At 34.5% G+C, this 21,113-nt stretch overlaps 1 protein-coding gene across 2 annotated transcripts in view; it reads left to right on the forward strand.

Annotated features, from left to right (window-relative positions):
• The window catches only part of ITGB8 (integrin subunit beta 8), a 73,934-nt gene that overhangs the window by 30,568 nt on the left and 22,253 nt on the right, over positions 1 to 21,113 (forward strand). Inside the window, exons 3-6 of one of the 2 annotated variants that reach the window (XM_006911976.3) lie at positions 1,798 to 1,969; positions 9,185 to 9,431; positions 10,830 to 10,995; positions 11,576 to 11,734. In XM_006911976.3, coding sequence (XP_006912038.1) covers positions 1,798 to 1,969; positions 9,185 to 9,431; positions 10,830 to 10,995; positions 11,576 to 11,734 — 744 coding nt within the window. The remainder of the gene's footprint in view (positions 1 to 1,797; positions 1,970 to 9,184; positions 9,432 to 10,829; positions 10,996 to 11,575; positions 11,735 to 21,113) is intronic. The other variant, XM_025046921.1, reaches the window with a different exon arrangement.

Raw genomic sequence — 21,113 nt, forward strand, 5'->3', positions numbered from 1 at the left:
ATAAACCAAATCTCACATTCGGTACCTTGACATTTTATCAATAGATACGATACATTTGGATACAAGAAATTAAAGATTTGAACGTTTTAAACTTTAGGCAAAATCTAGGTGTATGGTCAATAGCAAAGCAAATCGAATGTTTCTGTTTCCATGAAGTCATTTGCCAAATGACACCTCGAAACCTTGACTGTAAAGAAAATATTCTCTTTGTCTTTTAATTATATTTATATTACAAGAATGCTCCACAATCAAAGTCAGGATCAGTACTGCAGAGTCACATAGTAAATTTTTTTTAAGTTTTGTGGGCCACATATTGTCTCTGTTGTATATTCATCTTTTTTATTGTTTTACAGCATTTTAAAAATAAAAAAAAATTTTTAGCACTCAAGCCAAAAAAAACCAGACTATGGGTTGTATTTATCCCACTGTTCCTCGTTTTCCAACCCTTGTTCTAATTTGAGATAGGAATTAAATTAACATCCTTGAATGAATGTTTATATATTGCCTATCACTGTCCCATCTACTTACTCACCACTGCCAGGAATGTCCCTGTTCATAATTAGTGATCTCATATTTAACTAACATTACACTTGATAATCTCTTTTCTCCACAACCCTGTGACATTCTGTATTTCCCCTAAATTAACGCCCATGATAATTATATTTACTTGCTTAATGGCTGAATTCACCACTGGTCTATTCACTCTTTGATAACAAGAACTTTTATCAGTCTTGTTCCATTTTGTACCCTCAGCACCTAACAAACTTCTGTCTCTGAGTAAGTTTTCAATCAACATTCTTTGACTGAATAATTAATTGACTAGAAACACGATTCTCTGAATCAGCTGAACTAAAAGAGGAATGACTGAATGCCAGATCAAAACAGCCAGGAAGATCACTGAAGTATCTAGCTAATGTGTAAGCAGATATTCCAAATAATTCAGGCCAACATTATATATAATAAAACATACTCCAGACTTTTCAATACATTTCCTGTTCTTAGGGAAAAAAATGGTTACATGAAGAATAAAAATATTAATATTTTTCTCAATCAAGATAAATTTTAAGCTTGCTCCATTATTTCTAAGTATATTGGATGGCTATTGGATAACCATCAACTAGCCAATGGTGAATGGTAATGAAAGTTCCAGATTCAGTTAGAAAATCAGGAGAATGAGTTGCCATCTTCTATCTCCCTGCCTCATTATGAGCAACTTCCTTGGTTTACTAAATTATTTACAGGCTGTTGTGTGTATAAGACATTGGAGGATTTTACAGTCTAAGAAATGTATGTTTCCAATTCATTCTTTTATGAATTTTCTGCACCTAATTAGGCATGTGACTTCTGAGGATTTGCTCCCATATTCCAAACATAATAGTATATAATAAACATACCAGTTGAATTCTTTGAGAACTAAGGGTTACTTTTGGAACCACTGATTGGTCTATTTTGGCTAAATTTTCTTTTGGAGCAGTCTTCCCAAAGTAAAATATTTAGAAAGAATTAAGTTGGTATAATTTTACAGTGATCAGTTAACAATATTTAAAGTACTTAGTTTAAGTCTCCTCTTTAATATTCATTTTCTTCTTTTTAAATAAGATTTAAAAATTAAAGCTTTATTTAATAAGACAAACTTGCCAGAACTCTTATTGGAAATATGAAGCTATTTTGAGTAGTTGCGTAGTTTGGGCAATATTAAAAGATGGCTTCTTTGCAATATTTGTTATGTGGTATTCTGTCGTTATAATTGAGGTGATATGCACTAAAAATGTCAGTGATTTTCCTTCTTTTAAACAGGATTTCATTTCAGGTGGATCAAGGAGTGAACGTTGTGATATTGTTTCCAATTTAATAAGTAAAGGCTGCTCGACTGATTCAATAGAATACCCATCGGTGCACGTAATACCAAGTGAAAATGAAATTAATACCCAGGTGACACCAGGAGAAGTGTTGATCCAGCTTCGTCCAGGTTTGGTGATTTCCAAATAAATTTGCGATGATTCTTAATTTCAAATGACATTTAGTTTTATTTGCTCATATTTAATATTTTGGGGCAGGCAGTATTGTTGTTGTAAAAATAACAGTGGGCTCAGAATCAAGAAATTAGAATTCTAGTCTTTATTGTGTCTATAGCTTGCTAGCTGTGTGGCCTCGAACACTCTACAAATCTGACCACACTATATAATAGTAATGTGTTTCCAGACTTGATCACGTTGTAGTATAGTTGTGTTCCTACTCTACTGCCAGCTTTGGAAGAAAGAAAACGTACTTTATTCCACTCTGTTTCTCCAATGCCTAGCAGAGTGCTGGCATGTAGTAAGCCTTCCATAAGTATTTGTTGAATTTAAGGGTTGAATAATTAGTAAAAGATGTGAATTAAGCTAAGTCCTTAGAGCTTTTGTGATGAACCTCTAGACACAAAACTACAATTCATAATTGTCATAATTAACTTGAGCTGCTTTGTGATGGCTCCTGAGATTAACATACACTTTTCCTCCTATATTTCTCTTGTACTTGCCCTTCCATCACATTATATTCCAGAGTTTGGCACATGTAGTAGGCCACTAGAAATTATTCATTTTCTCTAGTGCTAGAGAATCCCAGTGTACAAACTACATATGGCAAGATAAGTTTAGGTATACAGGTATGTATCACTCAATTACATTCATTTAGTTTTAAGTGATATGCAATTGTCTTCAAGCCTTCATTATTTCATCTGGGTGGTCTTGTCTTATCATTCAATTTTTAAATAACCATTATTGACACATGACCTCCCTATATCCCATAGCTGAACTATTTCTTGGACAATCTTGGATTATCAGATAAACAAAGACCATTTCTTTCTTGGCCCAAGGCATATTCCCAGCTTCCAATTAAAATTGTGCTCTTCACCATATAAAACAACTGTCAAGCACAGGATGACATATATGAAGAACAGTTGGAAATGAAAGTAATGAGATTGGTAAGGTTATGGCACTTGCCACCTTCTGTTGTTGCCATAACAAAATGCCATATACTAGGTAGCTTAAACAACAGAAATTTATTTTCTCACAGTCTGGAGGTTGAGAAGTCCAGATCAAGGTGCTAGCCAGTTCAGTTCCTGGAGAAGAAGAGAGAGTGACAGAGAGAAAGAGAGACAAAGACAGAGAAAAGGCTCTCAGTGTCTCTTTTTATAAGGGCATTAATCCCATCCTGAGGGCCCCACCCTCATAACCTCATCTAAACCAAATCATCTCCCAAAGGCTCCATCTCCAAACACTATCACATTGTGTGCCAGGTCTTCAAGATATAAACTGGGAAGGGAAGAGACATAATTTAGTCCACAGCACTTGATATATAAAATAATATTTTCAAAGGCCATGAAATATTTTCAGAAATTAATCATATTTTAGACAAGAAAACTGAATTCTAAAAGGCAATACTGTTTTTATAGGTGGATATCTCTGAACACTGTGCAATAAAATTTTAAATCAATATGAGAAGATAAACAAATATTTAATAACAGAAATGAAGAAAAGCTTCTCCTAAATAAATTCTATCTCCAAGAATAAGTCACAATTCTAGTAACAGACTATTTATTAACAAAAATAACAACAACACACATCAAAATATATGGACGTGACTGAAGTTACTCAGGAAAATTCAAAACTTTAAATATTTTTATTATTGAAGAAGAATGAAGAAAAATTAACTAAGCATCCAAATAAAGACATAGAAGCAACAAAAACATAATTACCATAAGGAAAACAAGAGGAAAGAATTCATAAGTTAAGAAAAAAAATTAATGAAATGCAAAATAGGAATAAAAAGTAAAACGAATGCATAAATCCAAAAACTGGTTCTTTATAAAGCCCAATAAAATGATGTTATTGACAAATTTAATTAAGAGGACAAAAAAAAACCCATGAATAACCTAATTATATAGACTATAACCAAAGAAACAAATATTGGGAAAAAAAGACTTTAAGAAAATATTAAATTCAAAATTCTATGGTAAAATGTATAAATCTTGATACTATAGATAATTTATAGGAAAATATATGACTAAAATTGACTCAAGAAGAGGGAGGACCCTAAAAAATGTAATAAAGATATAAGAGGTTAAGTACACATGAAGCTTATAATATTATTTGCCTCTAATAAACATGACTGAAGCCTTTAAAATTGTCTTGCTCTTTTTTAAATACTTGAAGATTTAAAAATTACACAGTGCAGTTTTTCTTACTGGTACGTTACAATTAAATTTATATGCTTAAATGAATTTAGCTTATTCCCTTTTGTAGATACACCGGTGGCTGAATCCTCCTGAGACAGTAACAGTTCAAAGGTTAAAAACTGTTTCACTGCTGTTTCCACAATGATAGTAATGATAGTAATGACAGCAGTGGTAATGGGGGAGGAGAAAAATGGACAGACTTGGGAGATAATGGGGAAGCAGCATCCTCAGAGGAACATGTGAGCTCTGGTTCAAGCAACTATGTGATGGAGAAGGCTGCCCTCTTAGGAAGGGGTGATATTGAATTCAAGCTGAGACTGCTTGAGCTGAGGTAGTGACTTATCTACAAGAGGCTGAAGTTCAGGGGGAAGACACAAGTTGGAGATGGAGACCGGGGATGAGATCACAGGTAGTAGGAGAGCGAAAGGAGAAATGCTTAATGTCTGTGTCAATCATTATGGGGCTTGATTTTATTCAATTTCTCACAACTATATGAATTTCTGAATGCAAATTAGTATAATCGTCTAATGTGTGTAAGTCATCTTTATGACATAGCTATGACAGACTATATCTTACAATCTGTATATATAGCAAATAGTTATTAAGTTAGATTTAATAAGTTCATCTAAAAAATGCATTATGGCATCAAAGACATGCCAGCTCTGGGGCATAATATACAAAGCTATATTTTATCAACTCCAGATATATAGAAACGTCACTCCTTATAATGTAAAAGTCTTTTCCACCATGATACATATGAGTTGAGGGTTTGAAATAATGCATACCTAAGTGTAAAATGTATTTATCCCCTAATACTGATTTTGATTTATTTGATTTAGTTATAATCACTGTATTCTTTTCTGATAAAAATTCATGACCTTCAAAGTAGTAATTTTCATAGATATTTCTATTATATCATATACTGACTAAAACTATTAAAAGAATGTTAGTAGGACTACATAAAATATATAATCAAACATTTGAAATGAGATTTTAAAATGATATTTTCTTTTCATTTCTTAAACTATACTTTTTTTTTCTACTTTTACCTATCAATCTTATGGGAAAATAATAACAGAAACAGGTTACTGATCCTAGTTGATGTTCCAAAAGAGCACTGAAATTAAATTTTTAGGAAGACAGGAGAGAGAAAGAAGTTATCCAATTCTGCTTCAGAACTATACAGTGAATGTGATAAGGATTAGTATAATTTATACTTAACTAATTCAAGAAAATATTTCAAATTCGATTCATTTTAATGTTGTAAAGTCCTTTAATTTAGTGTAGCTTAATTTAAAATGTAAGACTTTTCAGGCAGTATATGATTTTTCCTAAATTCAATTTAAAAAAATCAAAATACAGAAAGCATGCATTTTCCCCCACACCCCTGGTACATATCCTTCATTTTATCCTCCACAAAACCTCAGAAATTTCTGTGCTTTGCTTTTCAAACCAGTCTCATATTTGAGTTTTCTCCTACTCCACCAAAGTATAATTAATAATTGGCTACTCTTTCTTCCTGCCACACTTTTATACATTTTCAGTTTTATCTTTCTTCCTGCTACACATTTACAAAACTTTTTAAAATTATCTTTTCTTAATGTCCAGTCATGCTTGTTGCAGCCAGTTCTTCAGAGATGCTCACACCATTATTTGAGTGATTCAAAGTCATTCTAACAACTTTTAGTTCTTTAGGCTATTCAAACCAATACTGGCAATAGCTCTAAGTAGGTCTCAACTTTCCTCCAAGTCCTCTTTCTTATTCTATGTCACAGACTCACTTCTCTCCCTTTGAAGTTAATTGAAAGAAACAAGAATCCAAACCTTTAGAATCTCAAAAAGTATGCGGATGAAGCTTTCCTGGAAATATACATGGAGCATATATATTTTGGGGCCAGATGATACTCTTTTCCTTTTAAAGAGCGAAACTATTTAAGCTCCCCCAAATCTGTGGGAAAGAAGTCATAGATATTAGCTTCTTCCTGTGATAAACATGCAGGCCCTTTGAAATGCTATATAAAAATGCGCTTTAAATATAGTCTAGTTAACATTGAGTGGCTATGAATGTAACAAACCTAGAGGCTTCAGAGATGAATAAACAATTTTTATCCTGATGTTGCTTAGAATCTAGTAATAGTAATGGTAATAATTACTAACATCTATGTATTTACCAAATAGTTTACCAAATACTGTGGTAAATATTTTACGTAGATTACCTCGGTTAGTAGCTCTTAGCCACTAAAAGGGCCCACCCCCACATAGCTTCTCTGTTGGAGTAGCATTTAAGACGTTATTAGTGCTTTCATTGATAACTTTACAATGGTGATGGCCCCAGATACTGCCTCACTTTTAGATGTGTTTCTTTCTCATCCAGTATATTCAAAACCTCTTTAATGTCATCTGGTCTTTGAGCCCTGTGTTGGTGGCACCCCAGTATGAACTGAATGGGGATTTTATCTAGGGAAATAGTATTCAAGCGTCCATGAAAAAAAAATTTCTACTGCCTCCAACAGAAAGTTTCTCCCTCCTATATAATTATTCGATCCAAAGCCAACTTGACAGTATATTGTGGGGAGTGTCTAAGCTCATGGGAAAAATATGGTAATCCAATCTTGCCCGTTCGTTCACTTTCCTCCTTAACAGAGCACAGTGGGCTTTGGGATCAACCTACCTAGGGCTGCCAACCTTGAGCTGACTACCTAAAGCTAGAACCTCACAGGAAACTCAAGTGCCTTGCAGTTTAAAAGTGGTGATTATTGTTCTCTCCAGCAATGACTAAAAGGCCTGTATATGGAAAAATTCTCTTTTTTCCTTTATTGAAAACTTGTCTTACCAAGGTGGCAGCTCATGATGAGGTCTTCAACTGACCCAGGTACATGTGCTAATGCCAACATCTGTGTAACCCCAAATCAAGCTGCAGCAGCCTACACTCTCCAACTCTGACCATTTGGCAAGGTGTCCTTCTAGCCCTCTTCTTTGCCGAATTCAGTGAGACCAGGATGTGCTTGCTAGGCTATGAGCAGCTGGTGTGTGCTGAGGGCCCCTGTGTGGTTAGCATTTAGTTGGAACTTCCTGAATAGCTTAGGCCTCCAAGGACTGTGTTTTTGCTAATGCTTCACAGATTCTGCCTGTTGGCTGAAATAACCAACCAACAATATAACAACCTGCACGATATGCTTAACTGGTTCATTTTGCAATGACTCTGAAAACAGACAGCCATTCATCTTTAGACAAAGCCACCATAAACTGCAGTGATACATCAAGATGAAAATACCAAGTGGCCAGTGCCTAAGGCCTTCAGCCATATACCCAGTTCTCAATGATTAAAAAACTACACAATTTATAAAGAAAAAAAAGTTAAATACTGACCCACACATTAAAGCTCAAGCTCCTCCTCATGAACCACACTCTCCAGTTACGCGCCATTTCTGTTTTTCATCAATCCAGCCCTTCCTACCAGATTCTATCATTCTCCTGAATTGTTTCTCTACCTAAATTGCAGGATACTTCCATGTGGGAAGGCTTGTCACCAGATACTCAGAAAGTAGAACACTTCTGGAGGCAACCCAGCTCCCAAAGGGAATGAGTGAGAAAGCTTGGTAGGCCTGCTGACGCATGCCCATTTTTTCCTTCCAAACTCGTGGGCCAAAAACTGAGGAGTGTTACATTATATAAAGGGGCTTCCTCTATATAATGGCAAAGTGAGAATGAGTAAATAGTTCCTATCTCCCACAATTATTATTACATACCAGAAAAAACTTACTATTTTTAGTACATTCTGTAATCTAGCTAAAAAAAATCTAATTTGTCAAATAATTTAAAAGAAAATATTACTACTTATAAGCACGTTAAGATAAAACATGATTTGATAAATTAGAAGATTCCTTTAATTGGCAGATCAGGCTACCAATTAAGTATGCAAATTTATGTTTATTAAAAATTTTTCCACTCCAAATAATTCTCCATGAATAAATAAATAATGACTTACAAAGCATTTGCTTTATTATTTAAAATAGTAAAATTCACAAATCTCCTGTATTTAAATTGATAACTCTTCACCATCTACTTTTAAAAAATATAGAGCTACCAACTCTGCAAGATGCCATATCCTTTGTATACAGGGATACAGAACCTTGTATCAAATGCATATGGACATAAATAAATAAATAAAAGTTTATTACAGACAGTTGTCTTTGGGAGGCTCCCACAACTCTCCTTGTGATGACCCCCTCTTCTCCTGCAGTTCCTTTGCCTCTGTGATACCTCTTCGTCATATGTTTATTGAGAACCCAGCAAGGGTTGGAGAAATGCTATTCCCTACATTGCCCAGGTCCTCAATATGGCACTGCTGGGTACCATTCTTTTGACCACTGTTTTATTACTTCTCACAACTAACTGCTGGGAAGAATCCTATCAAGTAATTCACGATGAGCTACTAATTATTTTGAATAGCATAATGAACTTCTCAGTAAGAGCTTTCATATCTCATATATAAATATGCCTTAACCCAAAAGAATGAATTTATATTTGCATCCAATAAGAGGTAATTTTTCTTAAGATACCTTTCTGGTTTTCTTCAAACTTAAAAGCCATCTTAACAAAGACAGCCACCTACTCTCTCTGGAGATAGAATGCTGCTTGCTGTTTTGTGCTGTGTTTTTCTAGATAGTAGAAATACAGGTTCATATGGTGATAAATATATTCCCTACTATATTTATATTGAGCTGGTGCATTTGGTATTATCTCTATCTGCCCTATAGAACCATGGGAAATTCATTGTAGAAGTTGGAAACTAATAAATTTGTATGGTTTTCAAATTGCCTTAAAATTATTCTAGAATGTTCCTAATTTCATTATGTACAAATTTATGATAATTGTTCTATATCTAAAATGCAACTGATTGATTGATAGCTTATCCTGAGATGTCTAAACTGAATACTATATGATATCTGTCTTTCTTTGAACTAGGAGCTGAAGCTAATTTTATGCTGAAAATTCATCCTCTGAAGAAATATCCTGTGGATCTTTATTATCTGGTTGATGTCTCAGCATCAATGCACAATAATATTGAAAAATTAAATTCTGTTGGAAATGATTTATCTAGAAAAATGTCATTTTTCTCCCGTGACTTTCGTCTTGGATTTGGCTCATACGTTGATAAAACAGTTTCACCATATATCAGCATCCACCCAGAAAGGATTCATAATCAATGCAGGTATCCAGTGCTGAAGGTGGACTTCATAATGCTAAATGAAAATTTTTTCTTATAAAATCTCACTTCGTTTTTATATAAAGGACTTACTAAATTTTATATTTTTGTTTTATTAAATGGGAACTGAAAATATTTGGGAAGTACGTTCCTATCTGAAAACTCCTGAGATTATTCATAGCTTAGATTTTTTATTTTCTATTTTTCAAATATTTTTCACTTAGTTTTTCTCACAAAAAAGCACAAATAATACTAATAATTTTGGACAAACCTCCAATGATCAAGCTGCCATATATATAAACACCTCTTTGAAAATTGTTTTACCTTTTTGATTGCTTCGAATTTGCTGAATTAATGTTTGTTGAATTTACAGTACTTATGTTGCCAGTACTGCAACTATATTTCCATTACTGTATTTGTGACTGTGTTTATAATTATGTGGCTTATGATGTGACTTCAAAAAAAGCTCAACTAGCAGATAGAGAGTAGGTCATAAGACGACAATTCGCCTGCTAGAAACTGCCCTTTTTCTTGGGCTTTTTGGAAGTCTGATTCTAAATGGCATATGCTCCACTACAAAACAAGAACTGACCTTAAAAATAAAAGTTTCTCCCACAATATTCTAATTAGCCTGTTGAATTTTCAGAGAGAGAGGGAGAGATGTGTTTAGTTCTTCCTTAACAAAGCCTTTACTTTTAACATCTTCTTTCCTACTTCCATCATAAATTGCCCAGATCACTTTACAGTACACACTCTAATTTACCAAAACAACTCTGCTGTCGGTTATAGCAGAACAGGACTGATATATCACCTCAAGGAGTATTATGTGCCTTCTCCTATGTGGATGTACCTGAGGAAAGATTCTCACTTTTGGGAACATCAGGGAGTTCTCAAAACAATTTTAATAAACTCTGATTGTTCATCAGTAATTGCACATCAAACGTCACTTAAAAAATTAGCAAAAGATTTTTAAATACTCTAACAACAGTATATTTTAATTAAATTTCTAAAAAACATTTCCCAAAAAGTGTTTTTCAGCTGTTCCATGGTCAAATGTAAAAGGGATCACTGCAAATTCTTATATCCTCTTTAAAAAATAACACTACACATTAGCTTAATAAAAGCTCTTAGATGTCCTATGTTAAAGAAACATGTTTAATCTTCCTTGTTTCAAACACCAAACTGTTGTATTTCTATTTCCTACTTGCAAAGATATATTCACCAATATTTAACTTTTCTCTAATTTCATAAAGTACAGATTTTCTCTTACAAAATTTCCTTGGCAAAAATACCACAAATGTATTCCCTTTTCACACCAACCACGCAATTTTACTATGAGTAATATTTTGGATCTTTGAAGGAAGCATAGCAAAATAAATTTGCATTTCTTCTTTACCCATTTAGTGACTACAATTTAGACTGTATGCCTCCCCATGGATATATCCATGTGCTGTCTTTGACAGAGAACATCACTGAGTTTGAAAAGGCTGTTCACAGACAGAAGATCTCTGGAAATATAGACACACCAGAAGGAGGTTTCGATGCTATGCTTCAGGCAGCTGTTTGTGAGGTAAGAAGTTTCACATTATTGAGTGTTTGCTCCAATGCAAAATTCCCCAAGAATTTCTATGTTCTCTTTAATTTATGGAGTGAAAACATAGCATAGAAGAACACATCCTTCTATCTCTTATTTGTCACTAATGTTATTCATTTGGTATATGTTCAGGACAGAGAAGCTAAATTGGGAGAGCGTTATAAATAGGAAAAGACAGAAGGGAAAGAATAACTAATGCACTTGGAAAATCCTTTCCAAAAGGGCTGCTCTTTTCACTCACTCCCATCCAAGAAAGAACCAAAAAGAGCCTGTTGTCCCACTCACATCACGTTGGGTGCTCTGCACATCGTAAACCTGGTTTGTTCTTCCTCTGGGAAAACACTAGAAATCTGTAGCCAGGAGCTAGTGTGATCAAATGGCTGTCGTAAAACAGAGAATGTACAAATAAAAGTTAATTCTACCTATGAAAGAGCATTGTGTTTATGCACATCATTCTAGCTTGAGTTAATGTTTGTGAACTTGAACGTTTACTTGAGATAAAGACCACGGTACAGATCTGTTATTGTACAAGGTCTAATTACATGTTTATTTTAAGAGTCATATTGGATGGCGAAAAGAAGCTAAAAGATTGCTGCTGGTGATGACAGATCAGACATCTCATCTTGCTCTTGATAGCAAATTGGCAGGCATAGTAGTGCCAAATGATGGAAACTGCCATCTGAAAAACAACGTCTACGTCAGATCAACAAGCATGGTAATGTAGGAGTGGCCTCTTAGTAGTTATGATTCTTTTGGTTAAAGTGTAAGTTTTAATTGGCAATTCAGCTGTTCTTGTACCAAGAAATTAGCTCAAGGAGCATCATATATAGTCAGGATAAGCCATGAGAGAAAAGTTATAGGAAAATGCAATCTATCTATCTTTATCAATAAAATATAAGGCTAAAATATTTTGACATCATCTAGTAGCTGATTCAGATGTACTCCAAAGCACTATATAAATTATGAAAATAAAAATGATAGGAGAGCTTTCTTTTAAACCAACTGAAGGACCTTAAAAAAAATCCATCCATCTATCTATCTATCCATCCATCCGTCCTTTTTTGCTTTATATAAACAAAATAGTTCTACAAAGTTGGTATATAAAACATATTAAGGATTGGTAAGAAAGTGTATTTGACCTAAGGAATCCTCACAATATAATAGGTAGGGTATATGTAGAGAAAAGGAAAAAAAAAAATGGTAAAACAAGGCCAGCTTCCAGTATTCTGTACTTCACACTTTCCCTCTGAAGCTTATCTATATTTAAGGGTTCTTTTTTCTTTTTTTTTAATCAGTGAATATCATTGCTTCCTGAGCGTTAGTTTCAGCTCCGAATCATATATTTACATACAAATTCCTAGAACCATATCTTTCCCAGCATTAGCTATTCTACATGTGGAAAATCAACTGCACAAAATATCTTATTTCTGACAAGGACACATATTTATACATCCATGCAAATGTTAGAACAGAAACTTCCAAACTTTCTCAGATCTTTGGACCGTAGTGTCTTAGTCACTTTCCCCCTGGTGCCCCTAGACAAAAAACAAACAAACAAAAGGGGGAAAAAAAACCCTGACAGTTCTGTTTTTTTAAGTTGTAGGTTCAAATAACTGTTTGTGTCCTAAAAACTTAGCAGCCAGTTAAAAAAATAATATACATCATGAATCACATATACATATATTTGTGTCATTCTTAGTAAACAAATTACTAATGGGAACTTCCAAGACTTGGAATCAGATTGGATATTGCCACCCTCATTTCCTATTTCACACTTATTTTCATTCTGCCCAGCTTTGCAAAGACATGATGTCCTCTAAAGCAGCAGTCCCCAACATTTTTGGTACTAGGGACTGGTACTCCGATGAGAATCTAATGCCTGATGATCTGAGGTGGAGCTGAGGCAGTGATGCTAGCGCTTGGGAGTGGCTGCAAATACAGATGAAGCTTCACTCACTGGCCCACTGCTCACCTCCTGCTGTGTGGCCCGGTTCCTAACAGGCCATGGACTGGTACCGGTCAGTGACCCGAGGGTTGAGGACCCTGGCTCTAAAGGAGCAGAGCCAAATATAATCTTAAAACTGTGAACTAACTCCAGGTAGTAGTTCATGGGTACCTGACAGATGCTGAGTATCACCGAGTTTCCCTTGAAAATTTAAGACATTTCGAGGCACCCTGGTGAAGTGCTGCACTGCTCCCAGCACCTGATACCGAGTTTGGGATCTGCAATGTTAAAAGCATATAAATTATGCTGAAATTTGTGTGTTTCCCATGAGTAAAATTTAAATTGTTTAAATTTAGTTATCTGGAATATCCTACTGGATTCACTGAAAGTCTGGAGGAGCAATTATATTACCGCATGAAAGAAGTTCAACCTTTGGTTAGTTTAGTTGCTTGAGAGCAGCCTCAAATTTTAAAGAGTTTAAAAGGCTGCTAGAGTCTGTAATTAAAATTCAGGGTTTAGAGTTATTCCAGCAGTGTCTTTCCCTTTGTTAATTGTCTTCCACTCAGCTACATTTCATTTCGGTAGACCCACCTCACTCTCCCCCACTCCCCTCACCCCCTCCACTTCAGTTTAGTCATTTCTTATCTCTCTTTCCTTCTAGTTAACCTCTTTTAAATCTGAGATAGAATTCGAATTTATTTACTGGGGAGTGGAGGAGGAGACAAGAAGAATTATTCTATTGTGAGACAAGGAGAAGCTTTCTTTTTAAAGAAAAGTAATAATCCCATTATTCTCAAATTGCATTGCATTAGTCTTTTGAGGTTTTGCCAAGTCACTGAAGTCATCTCTCCATAACTGTATTTTAAAGGGTGCTGTCGCTCATCTAGGAAGGATTCCTTAAGTCAAAAAAAAAAAAAAAATGCTCTCATAATTTTAGACATATGCCATGCCATATAACCTTATGGAAATAAATTCTAATTCTGGTGGAATTTTACATAGTATTTGGGCTCTTATGACATCAGGAATTTGGATAGTCTATCATGAGCTTCATTTGCCTTCTTCAGCATTGTTCCACCCACTGAAAAGAATGAGGCTACCACATGTCACTGATGTTTACTGAGTAAACCAAGGAGCTGTGTGTTAATACCTTAGAAAAATACTTTTCTCTCATCCCAGGTCTATGTGCTAAGGTTCTTCTTTCTGAGAATTCTCATTCCCTTCATTTCTAGGGTCACTGCCCCAAAACAAAAGAAGCTGAAGCTTTTTATTGATCCCTTGTCTATGCATTTATATCTACAAGATGTGCCATTTCTCTGAAACTTTCTATATCCAAAGCTACCTTGAACCTGACTCTAAGCATACGTGCCTTCTCATTTTAAAATGATCTCCATCCTCTCCTCTTTGGCCATTACAGAAGAACTATAAAAGGTGTAAGCTAGACAAGCAATTAAACACTTTGCTTCTTGGCTTTATCTCTAGCAGCTAATACCAGTGATGTTGAATGCTATCTGAGTTTCTTGGTCCAAACTCTGGTTCCTTTATGTATAAAAGGAAATAACTGATAAAAGACCTTTTATATGTCTAAATTACATGGGCGAGTTCTGCTTGTACACATAGCTATTTCATGAGGGTTCGATGTGAACTCCAGAATGGTAACAACTACCATATTTTGAGTATTTACTACCTGAAACCACTGTAGCAAACACTGCATACAGAATCAAAATTATCTTTACAACGACTCTGTAGGGCAGTCATAATTATCCCTCTTTTACAAACAGAAAAACCAAAGGTAGAAGAAATAAAGTGACTAAGGACAAATGGCTAGAAAGTTAAGTAACAAAGCTGAGGCTCAGTCCAGTTCAATCTTATGTTAAAATTCATATTCTTAATTTGCCACAGTGTCATAAGAGGAAAGTAGAAGAAATAGAGCAATGAAGTTCCTGGTTTAATTTTTGTTCTAACTTTCTGGTTACAGTCTCACTTATGGAAGAAATAAAGCAGATAATTTGACTTACATAAATTACAAAAGAAGATATAATTTAAAATAATTTATATTTACACATTATTATAAATTTTTTATGATTATTGGATAATGATGTTATACTATTGAATAAATCACATTTTCCACTGCTTTTTCTCCAAGTGCTGGAATGAAAAACTTGAGTAGTAATGTAGTGTTATAATTTATCCAGTAATAATGGTGATTTAAAATATGGCATTCTTTTGAAAATGGTAGATGTTACTATAAAAAATGTTCATGGTGTAGAAGACAGGTTATTAATACTAAGGGTCTGGAATTTTACCCTGTCTGCTCACCCAGCTCTTCCAGGGTAATTCCTTACCTCACTCAGAGCCCTCACAACCATTCACCCACTCTTAGCAGAGGCCAAGAATAATACCAAGGTCTCCAGTAACAATGAAAGGGGTCCAAGGAACAAGTATTTGGAAGAGGCACACAGGTCACGCAATGAGCCCTTCCTTATTAATGAGATTTTCGAATGTTGTTATGACTTTCAATCCTGGATGAAAAGATGCAAATAGACAAAATCCTACCATATTTCTAATTGTATTTAGTAGCTTAGGTGCGGTGTTTCTTTCTCTTGACTCAGTCTTCTTTTTTTATGTGCCTCATTATGTTATGGTCAGCGATTCTTCGCCCCATCACATAACATCTCAGAATTCACTTACTGCTGGCTTCATTCCCTCTCCTGCAGCCTCATTTGAATGGACTAGCTGCTGAATTGATTACCATCTTAGAGGACTGAAGCTTAATTGCAGAAGGCATATTAGGCATTACTCAAGAGTTTTGCTTCCTTATGGTAAAAACAGTTAATATTCTGCCTCTGACTTCTCATGCAACTTTAACATGTTCTTGATTTATAATAAGACATTTAGGAAGCTTTCTTTTTACTATATCTAAACTATTTGGAATTATATTCAATTTTTCTAAACTATTTGGAATTATATTCAATTTTTCCAGAACTACAGATGAAGAAAGGGAGCTCGAGAAGATACTTTACTAATTTAATCCATAACTTTGCTACCTGAGTTAACACATTTTCAGAAAGTTATACCTCTTTGTGTTCTATTTTTTTCTGAAAAGGCTATTTCAGGCATTTTGCTATATTTGCTGATATCAGACAGCATTCCATGTAAGGACACGATTTTATTCTTTTACCAAAGAGACAATTATTTTTGCTGCTCTGATATTAAGAGATAGCCTCTCCAACTTCGGAAAGTATTAACTCTCTCAGACACATACTAATAAAAATGCTAATTCACTGAGCACTTACTTTGTGTTGGGCATCATGCTGAGCATATTGCTCATGTTATCTCCTTCAGTCCTTACCACAACCCGTTATAGTTGAGGAAACTGAAACTTAGAGATATCAGATTAATGTATGCAAGATCACAGAACTACCACAAATGTGAGTCAAGATCCACACCTAAGCTATCTAAGGCCAGAATCCATTAATGTACTTCAACCTGATGCTGTGCTGACTGCCTCCATTTATTACTATTGACACTGAGCTAGGTGATCTGCCAGACTCTTCACATTCTTTAGCTCACTAAATTTCTGTATCAGCTCAGCAAGGTAGGCATCATCATACCCATCCACAATAAATGAAGTGGAGAGGAAGAATAAATATGTTGTCCAGGGTATCTGATTCTCATATCTCTAGCTTGTGCCCATGCCACAATCTTCATTCTAACTTAGTACTGGCTGCCCTTCAGTAAACTAATAAATGTAAGTAATTTTGATGACACGGAAAGAAACTGCATTAGGGTCGTTCTTTAAAATATTTTAAAGCATATCTGACTCTGAAGCTTCTTATAAAAATAATTATTCTAATGCTTAAAACACTTTAAAAAGATATACTTCCTAACCCAAGTTTATTCAATATTCCTAATTTTTGCACAATACCAAATACTACAGCTAATGAAAAAAAAAAAAAGATCTAGAATAACCCCAAATCTTCTACCTTTTATTACAGACTGAGGCTTAACAGCAAAACAACTGTTTACAGTCAAATGAGAGGCCATTTAAACCAAAATTATTATTTTAAGGGAATAAAGAAGTATTAATATTTATTTTGTCTCATGGAAATTACTGATTCGTCATTATGAGAATAATAACAGTAATTCTAACAGACTAAATTAAAGTATATAATAAAAATTTTCACCTTATTTCATGATTCTTACTTTTTCTCTGCTTAACATTGCATAAAAATATAACTTTCTAAATTAATTAAAGAGATAAGATAAGTTTAGGGTGTCACCCAGGCAGAATACATCTAAAAAGTTTTAAGTCCATGTGCAATTTTTTAAAATATTGTTACAACTTTTAAAACTAACAAAATGCTTGATATCAGCTTGATACTCCTCTCTGAACTGTTTTAAATTTTAAATGCTATGAGAACAATAATAACTTCAATAATTTTAGAACCAATCTAATTTAAATGCTTCTCATGCTAGCAGTAAAAAAGCCAGGAAATGATCTCTGCAAACAAAATTTAATTTATTTTTGTCTTTTAAATTGAAAGCAAAAGTTGCACACAGAATCACCTGGGCCAGGCTCAGAATAGCCTAGCACTGCTTTTATATAATGGCTCTGATAATGAGAAAAAACAATGGTTTGCCAGTGGCACAATGAAAACAAAATTTTGATGAAAATATTTATGAAACAATGTTCCAATTCAATTATATGTTTCAGTTCATTCATATTTAAGCACAAAACTTTTTATCACCACTCTCATTGAAATGCTTCCAAAAATTATTAGTACATGCCCCTCACTTTAGTAAAACTGGGATATAGTGATTACAATTGATGCTATGTTGGACAGGAGCCACAAACACTTTAGGGGCCGGATACAATGGGTAAATAAATGAGGGAAGTCAAACAAAGCATATCTAAGAGCCTCACATCTAGCCTTTAGTAATGGCCTCCAAATGTCTTTTATTAAGCAGTCTTTTATTGAAAGCTGTTTTTTATTAGGTAGTCCTGTGCTGTTTGTCCCTTACATTTATACACCACCACCCAACATCCCAGTGAGGTGTGGATATTGCTATTACCTCTATTTCACAAATGAGAAAATAGAGACATTAAAAAGGATCAGCCCTATATAGTATTGTCTATGGTAAATGCTAAGCAGTGTTGACATCAGGACATGAGTCCCTACTCACCACTAATCTGGGCACACAAAATGGTAAACAAAAAGCCTTTACCCATATTAGCACATTTAATCCCCACCACAACTCTGAGAGGTAGATACTAGTATTTATACCTATTTTATACATATGGAAACTGGATCAAAGAGAGGTTAAGACAGCTGGCCAGTGTTACATAGCTAATAATTGCAGAACCAGGAGTTGAGATCCCGGTGGTCTCTTTCCAGAGCCCCTGCTCTTGGTATGGTTCTCAAATGGAGCAATTTTGCCCCCCAGAGGGCATTTCAATATCCAAAGACATTTTGGTTATTAAAACTGGGGGAAGAGGGAAATACTGGCATCTAGTAGATAGAGGCCAGGGATGTTGCTAAATATCTTCCACTGCACAGGACAGCCCCTCACCAACAACAGAGAATACCTGGCCCAAAATGTCAATAGTGCCACTGATGGAAAACCCCAGTCTATGCAAAAATAGGCTACTGCAATAGACAGGGACTGACAACACATAATTTAAAGTCTTCATCTCTAAATAAATCTCTGCTATGAGATTGCTTTCACGTTATTTGTCTCTTTCATCTAAAAAGTGAACTGTAAAAAAATAATCTAGGTAATTGAGTACTTTATTTACCAAGACACTGGGGTTTTTTCATATCTTATTATAATATTCAATACTATGGATTCTATATTATCTTACAAAAATTTATTCTGAATCTCACTTTTATGAAAAGAACCTTAAACACTTCTTTCTTTGCCACTTATATGCACATTATTAAAATTCTTTCATACATCTCCACACAGTTATCTCTTTAACCGAAGTTGCTTTCAATGAATCTTTCTTAACCTACACTTCCCTTCTGACATTTTTAAGTTATTTCCCATAAGTCACAGTGAAGGTGTTGGTGAAGAAGAAAAATGTGGAAGGAATCCCTTTGCCCTAAATTACTTAGCAGCTGTGTGGTACATTACTTTCTCTTCTTCTCCCTGAAATGCCTGTTATCTCTGTCAATTATTTTCAGAGTTTAGAGAAACAATACATAATGGGTTAGACAAAGGGGGAGTTAGAGATGAGAAACAGTGACGTCAGTAGAGCAGCTGGCTGAGAGGGAGTGTTCCTGCTAGCGAAATACAAGACATAAAAGATAAAATGCTTAAAAGATAATGTGCCTCACACAGGAAAGGGGAGGGGCTTCAATAATGGCCATTAGTCCAAGCTCTCCTGGTTTATTTAAACATCTGTTACACATTTGTAATTTTGACAAATCTGTGTCAAGGTGCTCGCTTTTCTTTTAAAACTGATTTCTTCCTAAGGCTAAAAAAAAAGTTCTTTTAAGCTTAAAACCTAACTGACCTTTTTAATGAGCTTCTGACCAAACTAGAACTTTCTAGATTTAAATTTTGTGTATTTTTGGTCAATGTGACTTTCTGGTTTTGAAAGAGGAAAGAGATTAAGAAGGCTCGGAAAGCTGCTTACATCTTGGACTGTTCTTTAAATATTGATTTTATATGTGTGAAGTATAAGCCGGTTAAAAAAATATATGGATTAAATTTTCCTTAAATATGAATGGTTTTAAAAATTAAGAAGGGGGAATGCCTGGCAAACTGTAATTATTGTTTGTCTAAGCAAAAATATTTGAAGAGTAGTTGCTGCCTTTAAAAAAATACTCATTTACCTTTCCTTTACTTGTTCTCTTTAATTTACTAGCATTATGCAAACTGTCATAAATCTGTTTTAAGAGTATACATATTCATAGAAATAAGGAATAAGAATTTATCTGGTAGAATTTATATTTGGAGGAATGTTTTTCTATTACTTTAAAATTATATTTTAAGAAATGCTCTGGGCAAGAACTTTTCTTATGGAAATCCATGTGGTAATACTTTTTAAACCTCTTCATAAATTGGTTTCATATCACATTTAAATGCAGTTCATGAAAATTTGATTTACTTCTACCACAGCAATTATAGATTATATAAAAATAAAAGCATATTTGTTATGGCTATTATCTTAGTCCATTTGGGCTGCTATAACAAAAAAGCATAAACCGGGTGACTTATAAACAGAAATTTATTGCTCACAGTTCTGGAGGTTGGAAAGTCCAAGAACAAGGCACTGGCAAATTCAAGGTCTGGTGAGAGCCTACTTTGTTTCATAGGTGACATTTTCTAGCTGTAACCTCACATGGTAGAAGGGGCAAGGGAGCTTTTTCCAATGCCTCTCTTTTATAAGGGCACTAATCCCCTTGATGAAGGTTCTGCCTTCATGACCTGATCACCAACCAATACCATCACTTTGGGGGTTAAGATTTCAACATATGAATTTGGGGAGGGAGACACGAATATTCAGATCATAGCACTTACTCACGTTAGTGACAATATTTTTAAGCACAAGGCTATCTCTTATGTCTGTATATGTAAGTTTAAAATGTGGGTCACAGAACTTAGGCTAGAAGTGAAACTACTAAAATTAGCTCTTTTACTAAGTTCACATAGTTGCCAAAATACAGAAATGTTAACCAGTATGGTTTAATGAAATTTTCCCTTAAGAAGAAAAAATTAGCAATGGAGGGTGAAGTGGGGAGTACAAACTACAGAGTAATATGAACTTGAATCATACACTGCTGATTAGACTCAGTCACATGAGCCTTGGCTAACACAACTAGGCACCAATGAACAGGTGGGGACCACTACAATGGAAGTCTGACATCATCTCTCTAAGAGATGTCTAGTATGAAGCTGTTATTTGAGATTATTACTTTAATCTCTAGAAGAGAATTCATAGAAAGAAAAAATATCAAGTATAACGTCTAACTATATAACTTAAGATATAGCAATTTCCGTAGTTGTCAGACTTCTCATATTTACTAAATTTTATTCCCTTTCTACTCATCCCAACCTTTCTCACTACACAAAGAAGGTAACAGCTGGCTCTACAGAAGTTTTCTTTATCAAAGTGCAACAGATTTATTATATATATATAAAA

This window comes from Pteropus alecto, unplaced genomic scaffold (genome assembly GCF_000325575.1).
Source record: "Pteropus alecto unplaced genomic scaffold, ASM32557v1 scaffold21, whole genome shotgun sequence".
In the NCBI taxonomy this organism is placed as follows: Eukaryota; Metazoa; Chordata; class Mammalia; order Chiroptera; family Pteropodidae; genus Pteropus; species Pteropus alecto.